Raw genomic sequence first — 15,254 nt, 5'->3', positions numbered from 1 at the left:
GGGTCCTCGTCTCTTCTTGCGCGGAATATGTCTTCGATGAAGGATGGTGTGGTGCCTTCGAGCGTCAGTCTCCAAGTCGATCGGGTTCGAATCCAGGAAAGGCATAAATATGCGCGCGACTCTCAAGGTTCGACATTCAACGTTAACGTCGACAATACCTGGACATTTGACTATATTATCCTCAAATTATGCCTACCATGTCAATCGTAGTCTCTTTACCTCCCAGAACATTATCGAGCACTCGTTAAACGGTGCCGCTTGCTATTACTTCCTACTTTACAGTGACAAGGACTCGTAATACTTAGTATCAAGTAAACATGAATTGGGTAGGCATGTAACAAACGGTACGCTGTCAGACGATCACACTGCACAAGGGTTTCGTAGATGTAAGAATCACGCGACGACTCATGGCAGCATACATTCCTTCCTTTGTCTGAGGAATACACGCCAAAGGATGCAAACGTAACCATTCTGGCGTTGATGATGGCAAGGTGGGATACAGCGGTAGGTATAGATAAAGAACTGGAGTATGGTTGACCAAAAGCGATTGAAAGCGGTGTACTTATATGCGACCATTGACCGTGCCATTGAGGCAAGGGTGTGGGTAGAGGTAGGTGTCGAGGAGATCTCGCAGCATGGAGACAGGGTTGCGAGGATGAAGTGTCTGAGAAGTGGAGGATAAAGCGGCTGCGTTGGTTGCTCAGAGGAGGACTGGGAGCGGAAGTGGATTGGCAAATCCACTTCTGAGAGGGGCTATAACTCTTTCATGCAAACGGCGCGCTGTCCTCTGCAGAAAGCCTCCTATGCCACCTCATGATCCTCAGTCAACGCATCATCGCCTCCTGGGCAATCGTAACGACCTAAATCCCTCCCAGTTGGTGGTCACGTCGACTTGCAAGCGAGTGGAATACTCAATCGTGAGATCCAAGCTTGTACGGGAAGGGTTGAATGAAAGGACATATGTCGTTGACACGAGTTTCCGAATGCGCCGATGTACATTGTATTCCAGTTGCTCTGGGTCCGAGTTGTTCGCGACCAGTTTATGAGTGCACCAAGACCTACTATAACACTTGTTCCGCGTAAGTAAACAAGAAAAGAGTGCGATGGAGGCTATGGTGAATGGCAGTACTTACGAAGTTCGTTATATGCGCGAGTCGCTGATGTGGATTCGCTGAAGTCTGAAGTTTGACAACCCTTGAGATAGCCAGGACCCTCACGGTGAGTTGTAATCCTATACGCGGACGTCGACTTCGCTTGACCCGCTGACCCAGGAAGCTAGAGCGGAAACAGGTTTTGACCCCAGAAGAAGAGAAGGAACGAACTTACGCTGAGATCATCTCTAGCACTAGGTGCGCCGTACTCACACTGATGTGTGTCCTCAGCCATGGGCACGAAGAATACTGTAACGATAGGTCAGCCCTCTGAAGTTACGAGCGTGATTAAACCAAGATTAAACTCACTGATAACCCAACGTTGTCGTCAACGAAATCCCTCAAATGGTCCAATCGTTCTGTCGTACCCGGATTTTTCTTGATTCTCTAGGTAATCAACCTCCCTATCATCCGCCAACTCCACCAGAGGGCTTGTCAAGTCTTGGAGAGGCTTTGAAGTCGACGGTCGACCGACTCCCGTCGCCTCAACGCGTGACCCTCGTTCGGTTCGTCATGGACCTGGATGGCGGTGGCGGGTGGTGGAAGATCCAGGAGATGTGATGAGGACGAGAGTGAGAGAAAGGGGGAAAGGTAGTAGCCAGGTGATGTCGTTATCTACAGAAGAATTGTTAGAGAACGAGACGATTTCGCGATTATGTGAGAAAGATTGACATACGCATGAACGGCTGAAGCGCATACGTAGCTGGCATTTTGGGGCAGCGCGGCTCCATAAGAGTGCTGCCCATGGAGGGGCACTAAGTTAGCTCGTTCATAATGAGATAGACTGTTGTGAGCAGTTGGCGATGATCAGACTTTGGATCAGACTGGGCATTTTTCGCCAAATCTTCATTCTCTTTCTAGACTACTACGCATAAAACACTCATAAAACAACCCAGGATCCAGGCTACGCCAATCATGAAACAAAGCCACACTATATTCTCCCAACGATACTGATGGAGGCTGAGAGACAAGCGCGCCATGAGTACGAACCACCTTAAGGACTTCATGGGCGGCAACCCATTGACTGGTGCTGGTAATCCGATCTAGTAATCGGAGGCCACCGAATCGCATTATCGGAAGTTGGGGAGGGGCAAACTGGGGCATGGGCGGCCGTTGACGATGACGAGATGAAATGTTGCTGTTCGAATGCTGACTTCCACCAAGCCGAAGATTGGGATTTGAGCTCTTGTTGTATGTCATGTTGGTGTCATGGCATTAACCTCCCGATTGTGAAGCTTGTTGGTAAGGATGGGGAGAGGCATTTTGGAATCGTGGAGCATGCGAACGAGAACGATACTTGCTGTCGTATCCTGTGTCGTCGGAGTGCCGAATGCCAGTCTCCCGAGGCTCAACCTCATATTCTAAAAGTGAGTTGATCAATGCCAAGGCGGAACAAGGGGGTACGAAAAGACGTACCATTGAAATTCTTGGGGGGATTCATGGAATTGTCGAATGTCTCATCATCATTCATGACCACCTTCTTTTCCTTGCCTTGCATACGAAGGGTGGCGTCACCAAAGAAGATAAACCATCATCCCACCCACAAGGATGAACTCTCAGTTGATGATGAAGCCCAAAGCCTGCATGGCACGTCAGCATTCATCCATGCTCATGAAAAGAAACGAAGAGACGCGCCTGTGAGCCATAAGTGACAGCGAGCGTGATGAGGGCAATCTGAGGGAAAGCAGAACCTCCGCCGATTGCAAAACTATAATCAAGAAGGGGTTCAATCTCAGCCAGAAAGACGGATGGGAAGCACGTACATAAACAATGGTAGCCGGGATCTATGAAGATGTGTCAGCATTAGCGCAGGTCGTAAGGGAGAAGGACTCACAAGAATATCCAAAAGATCAATAAAGACAAAGAAGCGCATAGAGAAACAGCATAATCAACTCCGGGGGAATCACTAATTCACAAAGATCATGAACAGTCGAATTGATCCACCGACGACGCCGTGAGACAAGGATACGCCAAGGCTTGGGCACCACGGTGCGCAACCGCACCGGGGCAAAACTTGGCTTTAAAAGTCGGGAAATGCTTCATAGAAAGAGTGCCGGCCAAGAATCGATCTTCTCCAAGAGAGAACAGATTCTTCTTGTAGACTCGGGTATTAACGTTGGGTTTGGCATACTCTTCGATGATTCGATTGGAGATGACGATGGGACGACCTTTGTCGGCAGTGCAAATGCGGCAGAGGAACAACCTGGCAAGCATGTGATGCAACCGAACAAGCTCTTGAAGGCTTTCGAAAGATGGGAGATGTAGTACTTGTAGAGTTGGAGCATCGTCCACCAAGAGGTTGTTCGGTTTCGAGCTGAGTTTTCCCACAGAAGAGTCATCATCGCTTGAAGCCACCTGGCGATTGAGAGAGTCAGTGGTTACCGTCTAGTAACACACAGCCAGCCCGAGCTCAACCGGACGAAAGTGAGCTTACCGTGTCCGGATCCACAGTAAAGATGAACGCAGGGTCGATACCAATGACATCCCTTATCTAATGATGAATCCAAAGATCCAAAGGCGACATGGCCTTATTAAAGTGCACTCTGTTCAAATAGTGCACCCAACAGAATTTGACTGTATCGCTTTCCACTTTTACCAGGCTTTAAGCGCTCGGTGGGCTTGCCACCTTGAGCACCACCATATACGATCATAATCATCAGAAATCGAACGAAAGAAGGCCAAGTTTGGACTCACGGAACGATGTGCCCCTCAAACCCATACAACCCAGAGTGAATTTTTCCATGTTTCAACGCCTTCGATCCTTCCCCAACAGACTTGAACAACAACGGCCAGGATCCAGCTGCGTCTCAACCCCAAGGATATCCAAAACAATTGGTGGAGTCTGCCATTCCCACTTCCGATAATATTGCCATCGCAAAGGATGAATATGAGCTTCCTCTTATCGTAATAGTTCAATGCCGCCAGCGAATCGATAAGTAGTCCGACGAAGTGAATCTTCGCCTTCAGTATAACAAGGCACTTGACAGATAACGAACTTGTCCTGCAACTCTGGCTGGCGCTTACTATGGCCCAGCTGAAAGGCAGCCAAGACTAGAATAACCAACATCAAAAAACGTTCTCGTGTACGAATAGGTGGACTCACAGTTCAAAACGATATACGTCTTCAGAACAACCGAAGCAGCGATCAAAAAAGAGATTTCAGACTAGACACCTTGCCGTCTTCCTGAAATCCACCTCTCCAACCAAAACGCATTATTCAAGCACGCAATTTGGAGTTGGCGGTTCGTAGCCGTCATAGAGTTCAACACGACATAAAGAGGCTTGGTAATATCTTGCCCAGACTGTCGCCTGAACACGCTGACGAGGTTGGTATTGAGGAAAGCGGACGAGCCCGTGTTTTGGTTCGGGTTCAGAGTGTTTCCGTAGTCCGTCAGGTTGAAGAGCGGTTTTTCTCATACTCCCCATACCTTTCGGAAAGACAATCAGAAAAAGAGAGAGGAAGGTTGTAAGAACACGTACTTGGGCAATATTCGTATAGCAGCAATCAGTCTCCGAGCGTCGAAGATGACAGCGCAGAGCTCCTTGCGGACGTAACTTGTCTTGTTGGTGACGGCCTGGCTGAGGAGTCTTTACATAGGTGCTACCTGCAAACTGAAAATTTTTAAGTTGGATGAGGCTAGAGGCCCCGGTCATGTGCTGTCATGTGTTTGGGTTTGAAGTCGAGTGATCATGCATCATGGCGCCAACTTTGTCTCCGTCTATCACCCTTCTGGCATGAGATTGTCTTCCAATTAGACCATTTCATACGGATGTTCAACCGTTCCCAAGGCGCTATTGTGACTGGAGGTACCTTCACAAACGTACATGGCGATTTACATTCATATCAAGGTGCGGCTCTGACGTTTTGCACCGGTATGGATTCTTCTAAACGTCAATTAGTGACGAACACTCAGATGCAAAACCATGGTTAGCAGGCTTCATTTCTTTTGGCCGCCGATCTTGGCCACTCACCGTGCGGCGTTTAGGACGGCAGATCCTTTCGAATAACATCGCTGTTGGGGCCATGCATGACTCCAAAGACCGTTACGATGCCCCCAGGTGCCATGAAGGCACGCGCAAAGCAGTCTTGGAAGACATTTCAAGTTGGGTATCCGACATGACCAAGGTTACCTTGACTCGGATTCTTTGGCTCAGCGCACCAGCGGGGTCAGGAAAATCTGCTATTCTACAGACAATAGCTGAGGAATTTGGTGGTTCACCAGTGCGTCTTGCGGCAAGTTTCTTCTTTGCTCGGGGAGTTGCAAAGGGAGATACAGAAAATCATTTGATTTCGACGATTGCCTACCAGCTCACGACATCCATTCCAGCCGCACGACGGTATATTGAAGAAGCGGTCGACTACGACCCTTTGATATTTGGTCGAACCCTTCAAGTGCAGCTGGAGAAGCTTGTCGTCCAACCAGTCTACAGAGAAAGTTCAACTCCGACGCAAACCCCTCTCGTCGAACGGAGCTTGGTGACCAGTCGTCCAACGTTTCCTCTCTGGGTCGTTCAGCTACTGCCGACATCGTCTGGGGATCCTTACCCGACCTCCCGCTGCAATCCAAACGAAAGCCGGCGGCCGCTTTCGTATTGAGATAGGTTGAGATATAGAGGATGCCCGAAGAGTTAGGTTTCATTGCAAACATGTTCGAGTGCACCAGCTCTGAGTGAGTTCCCCCTTCCATTATATTTGCTTTCCTTTCTACCTTACCATTTTCCCCTTTTGTATCGCAATGAAACTTTCCCCTTCTTCTGCATGCCCCCGTTAGTCTGATATACTAATAACTCTAACAGTTTCGGTCCTCTGAAATTCCTTTACAAGTGCCATGGAGTACAAGATCGCAAATCAGAGATATCTACTGGAATAAGCGCAAGCTTGTTTTGAAGACCTGGAGAGTAGGAATAGCGGCCGTCTCTCTTTGGTACGTTGTCACCGTTACTTATTTATTCGTACCCTTCTCCCTTCCTCTGAATTCCTTATCACCTCGCATATATTCAGCCTTTTGCCTTGCTAACTGCCTTTAGTTCCTCAGGTCCTGGTTCCACAACACCAACGCAAGCCGCACTTCGATCACCGTACCGTCTTTTCAAGGTCCACCATGACCCGCACGACCCTGCCATCTGCATCCCTTCGTCCATCGCCTCACGAAGGAAATATAGTCGTGGTTCAATCCTCTTAATGAACCCGCCTCCATACCGAGTCAGTTGATTCAACATCGACTTCTCGCCAGTGACCGCAGGCAGACTTCTCAATACATCGATCGTCTTGTCGGTTGCACCCAGCTATTTGACTATTCGGTCATTCTCCTCTACGAAAGCTCGCTCAGTGCTCAAAGGCTCTTCAACCCCCTCTACGTGTCGTTGCATGCAGGGTATATCACCCAATGGCCCCAATCTCTGCCCGTAACACGAGCAATCGTCGTTCACACCGTGTAGATTCCCCGTCGTGCGTAGACATTCGCAACTCGTCGTCGCCATGGGCTGCCGCAACGTGACACATACAGTTGCACCCATCGCTGATTATGCTTGGATTTGACGTGGCCGACGATGGTTACTGACACCTGCCTTCTTTCCCAATGGTCTTCAGCCTATATCGAACTACTGAGGACAAAGGCTTAGGGCGAGAAACACCAAAACTCATTGGAGGGTCCTCGTCTCTTCTCGCGCGGACTACGACTTTGATACATGATGGGGGGGCGTGGCTATTACGCGTAGGTCAGTGATACTTGAGTGCTTTGGATAGTACTCACAACAATTGTATATAGGTTTGTTTGGAGTGCGTATGCGCTGCTTTTGTTTCCGAGGAAGGAGGGTGAGCCTAACATCTGATCTTACTAGTTGCAGTATTTGATGGTGTGGTGGTTTTTTTTTGCCTTCAAGCGTCAGTCTCTGTCCAGCCGATCGGGTTTGAGTCGAAGAATTGGAAGGGCATCAATATGCACGCGACCCGTCGGCAAAACCAGCACATTTGAATGTGTTACTTGCGATGGAGCGATAACATATCATCGTAACACTGCAGGTTGACTTTGTAGCTTCACTTACCAATTCGCGTTGCGTTATTTAAACTATAACCAGAACTGGCTCAATCAATGTCAATCGTCGTTCTGTTATCTTGTAACGGGCACTCGTTGAACGGTGCCCTTGCTATTACTTACTTCCTACTTTCATAAGATTCGCAACGATTCACAATATTGATGACGTGGCATTATCTAAATAAACATGAACTGGGTAGGCATTCGATAAATGGTACACTCGTTTTAGGATTGTCCGACGATCACACCGCACTAGGCATAGGGTTTCGCAGATGTAAGAAACACGCGACGAGTCATGCAGCATACATCTTCCTTTGTCTGAGGAATTCACGTCAAAGGACGCAAACCTAACGATTCTGGCGTTGATAATGGCAAGGTGGGATACAGCGGTAGGTGTAGGCTAAGAACTGGAGCATGGTTGACCAAAAGTGCTTGGAAGCGGTGTATATGCGACCTGCGTCCGTGTCATGAAGCAGGGGGTGGGGTTATTAGAGATAGGTGTCTAGGAGATGATTTCGCAGCACGGAGAGAAGGTTGCGAGGATGAAGTGTGTGAGAAGAGGAGGATAAAGCGGCTGCGTTCGTTGCTCAGAGGAGCGATGGGAGCGGAAGTGGATTGGTGAATTCACTTCTGAGAGGGGCCATAACTCGCTCATACGAAGGTTGCTCTGTCCTCTGCAGCATGCACCTCATGACCCTCCGTTAACGCATCGTCACCTCCTAGGTAATTCTAAACACCAGCCTGGATCCCTCCCAGTCGGCGGTCACGTCGACTTGCAAACGAGTGGATTCCGATCCGAGCTCGCATGGGAAGAGTTTGAATGAAAGGGCGTGTGTCGTCGACGCCTCGGGTCCTAAAGGGGAGGGAGCCTATGTAGCGAGTATCCGTCAGAATTTTCCGAATGCGCCGATGTGCATTGTAGTTGTATTCTAGTTGCTCTAGGTCCGAGTTGTTCGCCACCAGGTTATGAGTGCCCCAAGACCTATCAAAGTTGTTCTGTGTAAGTAGGGAGAAAGAAAGCGCGATGGAGGTCATGGAGGATGGCAGTACTCACGAAGGTCGTTATATGCGCGAGTCGTTATATGTGGGAGTCGTTGATATGGATTCGTTGAAGTCTGACGGCTTTGATGAGGAAGACAAGCTTGAGCTAGTAGCTAGTACCGTGAGTCGGTGATCAGAGAGACGGACGTCGACTTCGCTTGGCCCGCTGACCCAGGAAGTCAGAGTTGGACCCCAGAAGAGGAGAGAAAGCACGAGCTCACCCTGAAATCTCTAGTCAAATATTACTCGGAGCGACATATTCACGCTGATGCCTGTCCTCACTGGGCGCGAAGCACCCTGTAACGAAAGATGAGCCCTGTGAAGTTACGAGCATGAAATCGGGGTAAACTCACTGATAACCCAACCTCATCATTCCTTGCCATTATCTTCTGGATCATTAACCTCCCTTTCATCCGCCGACTCCATTAGAGGGCTTGTCAAGTTTTGGAGATGCAACGACGGACGAGGCTTGGGCGAAGTTGACGCCAATCGACCACATGACCCCCGTCGGGTTCGTCTTGGATCTGTTTGGAAGAGGTTGAGGAAAAGGTAGCCAAGTGACGTCGTTATCTATACAGGAGAATCATTAGAGATTGGGACGACAATTATGTGAAAAAGATTGACATACGCAACGACTGTGGACTCTGCACAACGTGTGGGGACAGCTTTCAGAGCTACGGTGAAGTCGGTTGCCCATGCCTGGGGCACTAATCTGGCTTGTTCTATGGAGAATTTTGACACACAAGAGTGTCTAAGAGTGCCCCATTCCAGGTGAAGAGCAAGTGAAAAAGAATGTTGTAGGTGGTACGGGGAATGATGAGAGTGGCATTCAACCCACGACCCGCATGCATTCTTCGCAAAATTTTCTTCATTCTCATTCTGAACGACTGCGCATGAAACACTCATAAAATCCTATCTCTACAACCCAACATCCTAGCTACACAATTCGTGAAACAACGCTACCTTAGACTTTCTCTAACAGCATGAGGAGTACGATGCCCGTTGGTGTGGGAGGGACGTCAAGCTTTCAAGTCTCTTTCTGTTTTCAAAGTTCCTGTAGTCCCTGCTTGCGGAAAGAACGTCCCAGCACCGAGGTTTTCTACTTCATTCGTCCTCTTCTCCCTCTGCGTCTCAGTCGGTTCGTTTTCCATCCCAACCTCGAATCCAAGCTCATCGCCACCCACAGTTATCTCACCCACCCTCTTCGCTCCCCTCCGAGCCCCGTAGAGACTGCTTCCCAGACTGGAATCCTCCAATATTATCGACATGTAAGAGTCTATATTGCTCATTTGAGACCTGATTGAGACCTATGCTCCCAGAACATATGGTAGCCTGCGCGAAATCTTGACTCAGTACCTCACGACGAAGCTCAGACGTGCCACGGGAAGCCATCAGACGCGTCGAGGAAGATAGAAAGTGCTTCCGTCCCCTGCCAGATGACAAGAGGTTATTCAGGTTGACGATGGGAAAAAGGCGTCTTCGCTATCAGCGACACATTCCAGACTGACGAAGTGCAAGCCTGCATCCTCATTCGCACGTTCATTTACAGCTATGGACTCTGGAATGGCCGGTGGTCCGCTGGAGGCCATTGTTGCTGCTGATGAACTTGCCGAGACCGTTCCGCCGTTCTATGACGCGGAACACCTACACACTTTCCGGGTCCTCATTCCTCCGTCCTACGTAATGGGGAACTCAGATCACCGCCTACACGAGTTCGCTGCATGATTCCACAAAGTTTCCAGAGGAGGTCGTGGCAGAGTACAGCCGTAAAACGAAGGAGGTCGTCCCATCGAAGCTGACTGGAGTTCCGAAGAAGGCTGCACACTGGGCGAAGCAGTCGTTGAAGGATCGATTGGTGCTTTTGGAGGTGCTGTTTTGGGCGTCGTTCAACTACTTCTAGTGCACAGGACCATTGGTGCTGACGATCTATGAGGCTCCATATGGCACATGCCTAGGTTCCACGCAAGCAAACAACACCTTGCTGGATGAGGAAAGCAGACAGACGCAATCAGATTGCGCTGCAATTTGGACTCTCATCACCACTAAAACCCTCGAACTGGAAAGCTTGAGTGATCCACAATCTTTGGTCTTTTCCGCAGATACGGATAACTATACATGATTCCTCCGTTGGACACATTCACGACCTCGTGAGCACCCAGGCAGACGATACCCCTAGCATGGACGTATGTCCTGTCACGCTCGCACTCGAAGGCTGCGGAAACCAAGGAGCTTCCGCCCTCATATCAAACCTTCTTCGACGCCATATCCCAGCGCCAGAATTGCGGATCGCTGCATGTCCCAATGTCTTGAACCAGAAGCCGGGTTGTTCAACCTCCTCGGCGATCTTCTTACAAACTCCACCTTGTTCGTGACGGATGTCTCCTGTTTCTCTATATCAGATCACAATGCAGTCGCGTTCCGCTGTCTTGAATGGTCCGTTTCTCCTCATGACTTTTTGTCATCTTAACTAACCTTGACCTCAGTAGGATCCGTCATGACGATCGCAGAGCTTGTCCCCGTTGGACTTGATCCAGAATTTGACGCGCCAGTCAAACTGTGGATAGCGCTTCTTTCGCAGGAGTGAGAGTTCCCCGGTTTCAGGCATATGTCGGTAATTCTGGCAGGCAGACTTTCATGCCGGAATTGTTCGAAGAGTCATATTCGACGTTGCACGATCAAGACTAGGAGTCAGGCCCCTCGCCCGCCTTCTCCGTGCTAGGACGGGATCTGGGTTCCTCCATACAGACTCGCTATCCACTGCGGTCTCTTTTCACGAGGGCGAAGGTCTCAATGAAGAGCGCGAGGACTGCGATACTTGCGTTTTCCGTTACCTGGACAAGCTGCCTACTTTGCCAGGGCCTGCGCTAGCGCACATGTCATCTATGAAAGGCGATACAAGCGATATGGTTCCTCTAAACTAAACTTTGGTCCTACGTACCTCCATCAGGCTTCCCGACGGGTCCGTCCTTCCAGCAAAGTCAACAGGGAAAGTGCTGAGTGGAGATGGGGCCGACCATATCGTCGTTTGCTGGCAGTATGAACACTCTGGGTGGAGAGTCATTTCGGAAGTATTGACGGGCTACGTCAATTGGAAGAGGATGGACTATGGGACTCACCGGATGTTTCTTTTGGTCGAAGGGGAAGTGCATTACAAATCAGAGACATTGGAATAGAGAGGGACAATCATTGAGACGAGGACATGATTACTGATGTTCTGGATCTTGTGCGGAGCGTCATGACTCATCCGAGATAACCTCGACAAGCTGCAGAGCTCATTTTTCCCTTGGAGGATGGGGAATCTGTGGCAGCCCATACCATGACCGAGTTACAACCGACCTGATCCATCTTACGACTATGATCTTGGAAGAAGCTATTGCGTTCAAATGGGGGGGCTAAGTCGCCTTCGCCCACCAAACTCATTACATCCGCGATAAGCGTCCTTCTTGCCTCCTTGCCATTCCAACCTATCCCAGTCGCATCTGGCTATACATCCCCTCTACAACGACGCTATTTGGGTCAGATAAAGTGGATGGGTTTGCTTCCGCTGCGTTGACAACAGAACGCACAACTGGGAAATACACGTTGACTCTCGCGCTACTTCTCGTGGTGCAGCAAATCTTTCGTGAGGCGTCAACTTCCATCATCCCAGATCGCTTGACTTCAGCAAGTGAAGGAGGAACCTTTGCTCCGTGGTGCTCGATTTGGCCACATCAAGATATGAATAGAACACCTGGGCTGGAAATATACCCAGCTAGGACACCGCTTCGAGATCGGCTTTGTTTTACCTTGAAGTCCTAGAGCATGCTCCATCTTTGCTCGATGAAAGACCATTTATGACTCTGACCCAATCTGTCGCAGATGCTAAGCCACGACGTCGACGATCAACCCTCTGGTCACATCTGTAAGCTCTGGCGCATATGTCGTTCGAATGCTGGCTGCGGCTCGACGCTAGGGTGACGTCAGCCATTTGGTTATTCTCCTCGCATACCACCTCCGTATTTTCCGTTTGATACTCACCTACAAGTTGAGAAACAACATGGCATCCAAGCCATGTCTTTTTGGACAAGCTGAACTGTAACTCCATGTGTCGTTTATAAATAACAGCGGAGACTTGAAAGACAATAGAAGACAATTGCCAAAGCTCTCTGTGCTCGTGTTACTAGTGAACCGACTACAGAGTAAGGCCAAATGAAGCATGGCCCGATCAATATCTCCGCCAGCTACGACAACGATCGTACAGTACATACAATCCTGCCAGTGGAAGCAATATGCCTCCTGACTGCTCTCGGTGCATCTCTTTCCTATGCTTCCCCGTCTCCCCCTACAATTGTTGGCCATCTTCCAAACACCGAAATCACTGTCGCTCTGTTTGTACGTATCATTTCACACCCATACGACGAACTCGCCCTGTGCAATGGGATTTGGAACTTCATTTCCTTGGCTGTGGACAAAGAATCGGCCCTTTCTGGTCTCTTCGTCACAGGTGTTTCGTGCTCCTTCTGATGTCAAGGCTTTGAAGCCGAAAGGTGACGACAAGAAGACCAGAGATGAGGGGACGTACGAGCCTGCTGACCTGGTAGAAAAGGACCTGTTGTCTATTAACTTGAACCTCTTGCTGGCGCATTCACAGACGGCTCTGGCTGAAGCTTGGGAAATGTTGCTTCGTCGGGTCACTGCATACCTTCCAAGCTATGATACAGTTAGGCCATCCTGCTACCAATAGCTGCAACCCTATCATACGACATTGCAGCGGAGCAGAGGTCAGGAGATATGATGCCAACCTATATGGGACGAGAATACTACCAATGCACTTGAGCAGATCTTACCTCGTCGTCGGCGTTCTGGTTTGCAAGGCGCCAAGAAACTAACGTGATTCATGCTAGCTTAAACTTATACGTTCACATAGACCTTGTCGGCCTCTTGGAGCTTCCACTCCTCTTATCACGCAAACAACCACTCTATTCCCCTCACATTCTGCTCTTTCACATGGTATTTGTTAGCAATGCCATTGGAGCTGAATGGTTCGCTAGCGAAGGCATTCTAAATGCTTACGACAACAATTTCATCTACGCCAGAATCAGCATTGGGCAGATAAATGTCACACTTCCAGAATTGCTGACAGAAAGGAGCCCTGCGCATGCGGCTTATTGCGCAATGGTATTAGTCATTGCAGCTGTGATCAGCTCTGGGACACCAGAACCACTATTTCGACTCCGAGGCCTGCGGTTTCAGTTTTACGGGGACCAGATATCTCGTGCGCTGCCAGGGACAATTAAACTGTCAGGGAGAATTCAAAACACCATTACCCTACTGCTGCTCGAAGAAATCGAACAGGTTGTGAACCTCTTCTATAACATCGCTGCCAGTGTCCCAGCAGCAGGCAACGTAAACCCAGCTATGGACAAGGTTCTTTGGCCATTGGGTATTCACAGCCCCCGCTCTCCAGCTTATCCAACAGTTGAACTACATATGCCATTACCTGTAACAAACAATGAGTGGACACTGTTCAAGAAAGCTCCGCCTTCTGGTGGAGACCCTCTGAAACGCCCCCTAATAACACATCTCATACATTGACTATTCAGGCTTTCCAGCAATATTATTGGGACACTTGTTTACATCAGTAGGGCGGCTGTTGTGCTTCAACTTCTCAAGATTGGCATATCAGTGAAGCTCTCATTGTTCCTGTACAATCCGTGCTTGTCATTGTCAAGTTTGTAACTAACCTACTTCCATCTAAAGATCATCGTTGGAGAACCTGCCTCCCTCGGGACACTACTCAAGCTGGGGAATGGCACCGTCGACATACTGTGTGACCTTGTCAACCAACCTGCAGGGCAAAGTATTAGCAGCACACCCTCACTTCCAGGTACACAGTCCATGCCGTTGGACGTGTGATAGGGTGTCATCACTGCCTGACAGAATCTTGAAGGTGTTCTCCTGTACTCTGTTACTCAACCCAGAATGTGGCTGTCCAAACCATGCAACCAGTGTACCTATGGGGGTGAAAGAGCATCAGGGACAGGAGCAGGATGACCGGGGATATCAATGGCTGAGAGGTTAAGGAGGGGTATGACAGGGGAGATGGCAGGAGATTCACAATCGCTTCTGGACAAATTCAAACCAGTGATGGTGAAGAGCGCCATGATACTCTGGAAGGAGCCCGTGGATGTTACACAGATTTTGCTAAACTTCCTGCAGGGGTGGATGAGTGTGCCATTGTGATGTATTTACTAATTGACTTTTTTAAATGTGTTTTTCTTCTTCTCTGCTTTCATTGAGTTAGCATGTCAGTACCAGTTGGGATAATGAACACCATATGTTCAGGTTGAGCAGTCTTAGCATAATTCTAAAGTTTTCTGTCAGGCACCATCACTGTGTCCACTGTAATCAAATATTTCATTGCTCAACAGTAGGTATTTCATACAGTCTTTCAGTCTCCATATGGGTTATTTATATATTTCATTGTAGGTATTTCATGCAATATGTCATTCCCCATGGTGCTTATTTCATCAAATATTTCATTGCCAAGTTGATGGTAGGTATTTCATTCAGTCTTTCACTCTCCACGGCAGCTATTTTGTTGATTATTTCATTGCTCATTGGTAGGTATTTCATTCAATGTTTTGTTCTCTATGGCACTTACAGTGGAGTGCAAAAAGAATGGACCATGGGTCATTTTTTGGTTCTTTCCAAGAATTTATTGTAGTCTAAATGTAGTTGTATTACACTTCCCTTGGTATGGACTAATCTGGGTGGAAGTTGGGGCTGTGAGGAGGTTTTTGTTCTGATGGCCATTTTCAGCACCTATAAAAAAAATATGCACTAACTGGAAAGGGAGCCAAAATATACCTCTGGTTAACCTGAATGAGCCTACAGTTGAGTGCAAAAAGAATGAAGGTTGGTTTATTTTTTTGGTTCTTTCTAAGAATCTATTGTACCTCAAATGTATTTGTGTTACACTTCCCTTGGTATGGACTAATTTCAGTGAAAGCTGGAGCCTTGAGAAGGTTTTTATTCAGGAGGCCAT

General features: G+C 48.6%; 9 protein-coding genes across 9 annotated transcripts; 3 read left to right on the top strand and 6 right to left on the bottom strand.

Moving 5' to 3' along the window:
- Nucleotides 1-317: 317 nt before the first annotated feature.
- LACBIDRAFT_323184 (uncharacterized protein) lies at nt 318-1,425 on the top strand (the record flags this gene model as incomplete). Its single annotated transcript, XM_001876834.1, has 7 exons — nt 318-326; nt 415-504; nt 825-917; nt 1,010-1,079; nt 1,205-1,218; nt 1,291-1,349; nt 1,383-1,425. The coding sequence occupies 7 exons, from the start codon at nt 318-320 to the stop codon at nt 1,423-1,425; spliced, it is 378 nt and encodes a 125-aa protein (XP_001876869.1).
- A 941-nt stretch (nt 1,426-2,366) lies between these two features.
- LACBIDRAFT_311179 (uncharacterized protein) lies at nt 2,367-2,649 on the bottom strand (the record flags this gene model as incomplete). Its single annotated transcript, XM_001876364.1, has 2 exons — nt 2,367-2,512; nt 2,568-2,649. 2 exons carry the CDS (start codon nt 2,647-2,649, stop codon nt 2,367-2,369), a joined length of 228 nt encoding a protein of 75 aa, XP_001876399.1.
- A 1,401-nt stretch (nt 2,650-4,050) lies between these two features.
- Nucleotides 4,051-4,218, bottom strand: LACBIDRAFT_311176 (glycosyltransferase family 2 protein; the record flags this gene model as incomplete). Its single annotated transcript, XM_001876363.1, has 1 exon — nt 4,051-4,218. One exon carries the CDS (start codon nt 4,216-4,218, stop codon nt 4,051-4,053), a length of 168 nt encoding a protein of 55 aa, XP_001876398.1.
- A 146-nt stretch (nt 4,219-4,364) lies between these two features.
- On the bottom strand, nt 4,365-4,577 carry LACBIDRAFT_311175 (uncharacterized protein; the record flags this gene model as incomplete). The annotated part of the gene is made up of 1 exon (XM_001876362.1): nt 4,365-4,577. One exon carries the CDS (start codon nt 4,575-4,577, stop codon nt 4,365-4,367), a length of 213 nt encoding a protein of 70 aa, XP_001876397.1.
- A 3,111-nt stretch (nt 4,578-7,688) lies between these two features.
- Nucleotides 7,689-7,995, bottom strand: LACBIDRAFT_311172 (uncharacterized protein; the record flags this gene model as incomplete). Its single annotated transcript, XM_001876361.1, has 1 exon — nt 7,689-7,995. The coding sequence occupies exon 1, from the start codon at nt 7,839-7,841 to the stop codon at nt 7,689-7,691; it is 153 nt and encodes a 50-aa protein (XP_001876396.1). The 5' UTR covers nt 7,842-7,995.
- Nucleotides 7,996-8,085: 90 nt separating this feature from the next.
- Nucleotides 8,086-9,031, bottom strand: LACBIDRAFT_311170 (uncharacterized protein). Its single transcript, XM_001876360.1, has 5 exons — nt 8,856-9,031; nt 8,581-8,797; nt 8,449-8,524; nt 8,241-8,393; nt 8,086-8,168 (listed from the first exon to the last, which is right to left on the bottom strand). The coding sequence occupies exons 1-2, from the start codon at nt 8,922-8,924 to the stop codon at nt 8,597-8,599; spliced, it is 270 nt and encodes an 89-aa protein (XP_001876395.1). The 5' UTR covers nt 8,925-9,031; the 3' UTR covers nt 8,086-8,168; nt 8,241-8,393; nt 8,449-8,524; nt 8,581-8,596.
- A 1,489-nt stretch (nt 9,032-10,520) lies between these two features.
- Nucleotides 10,521-10,756, top strand: LACBIDRAFT_311169 (uncharacterized protein; the record flags this gene model as incomplete). Its single annotated transcript, XM_001876833.1, has 2 exons — nt 10,521-10,660; nt 10,711-10,756. 2 exons carry the CDS (start codon nt 10,521-10,523, stop codon nt 10,754-10,756), a joined length of 186 nt encoding a protein of 61 aa, XP_001876868.1.
- Nucleotides 10,757-11,887: 1,131 nt separating this feature from the next.
- LACBIDRAFT_311168 (uncharacterized protein) lies at nt 11,888-12,037 on the bottom strand (the record flags this gene model as incomplete). Its single annotated transcript, XM_001876359.1, has 1 exon — nt 11,888-12,037. One exon carries the CDS (start codon nt 12,035-12,037, stop codon nt 11,888-11,890), a length of 150 nt encoding a protein of 49 aa, XP_001876394.1.
- A 378-nt stretch (nt 12,038-12,415) lies between these two features.
- LACBIDRAFT_323181 (uncharacterized protein) lies at nt 12,416-14,938 on the top strand (the record flags this gene model as incomplete). The annotated part of the gene is made up of 11 exons (XM_001876832.1): nt 12,416-12,598; nt 12,711-12,784; nt 12,858-13,071; nt 13,134-13,216; nt 13,258-13,633; nt 13,852-13,941; nt 13,967-14,093; nt 14,511-14,513; nt 14,591-14,636; nt 14,696-14,762; nt 14,873-14,938. The coding sequence occupies 11 exons, from the start codon at nt 12,416-12,418 to the stop codon at nt 14,936-14,938; spliced, it is 1,329 nt and encodes a 442-aa protein (XP_001876867.1).
- Nucleotides 14,939-15,254: the final 316 nt, after the last annotated feature.

This window comes from Laccaria bicolor, genomic scaffold, assembly GCF_000143565.1.
Source record: "Laccaria bicolor S238N-H82 LACBIscaffold_4 genomic scaffold, whole genome shotgun sequence".
Classification (NCBI taxonomy): domain Eukaryota; kingdom Fungi; phylum Basidiomycota; class Agaricomycetes; order Agaricales; family Hydnangiaceae; genus Laccaria; species Laccaria bicolor.
Note: the sequence above shows the minus strand (reverse complement) of the source record. Positions and strands in the feature narration are given on the sequence as shown.

Bases quoted from the DNA above. Each gene is read 5' to 3' on its own strand.
- LACBIDRAFT_311170 (XM_001876360.1), bottom strand. From the start codon at position 8,924: ATGGGCAACCGACTTCACCGTAGCTCTGAAAGCTGTCCCCACACGTTG. The intron at 8,798-8,855 runs GTATGTCAATCT...TCTCCTGTATAG, and splicing joins GCAGAGTCCACAGTCGTTGC to ATAACGACGTCACTTGGCTA.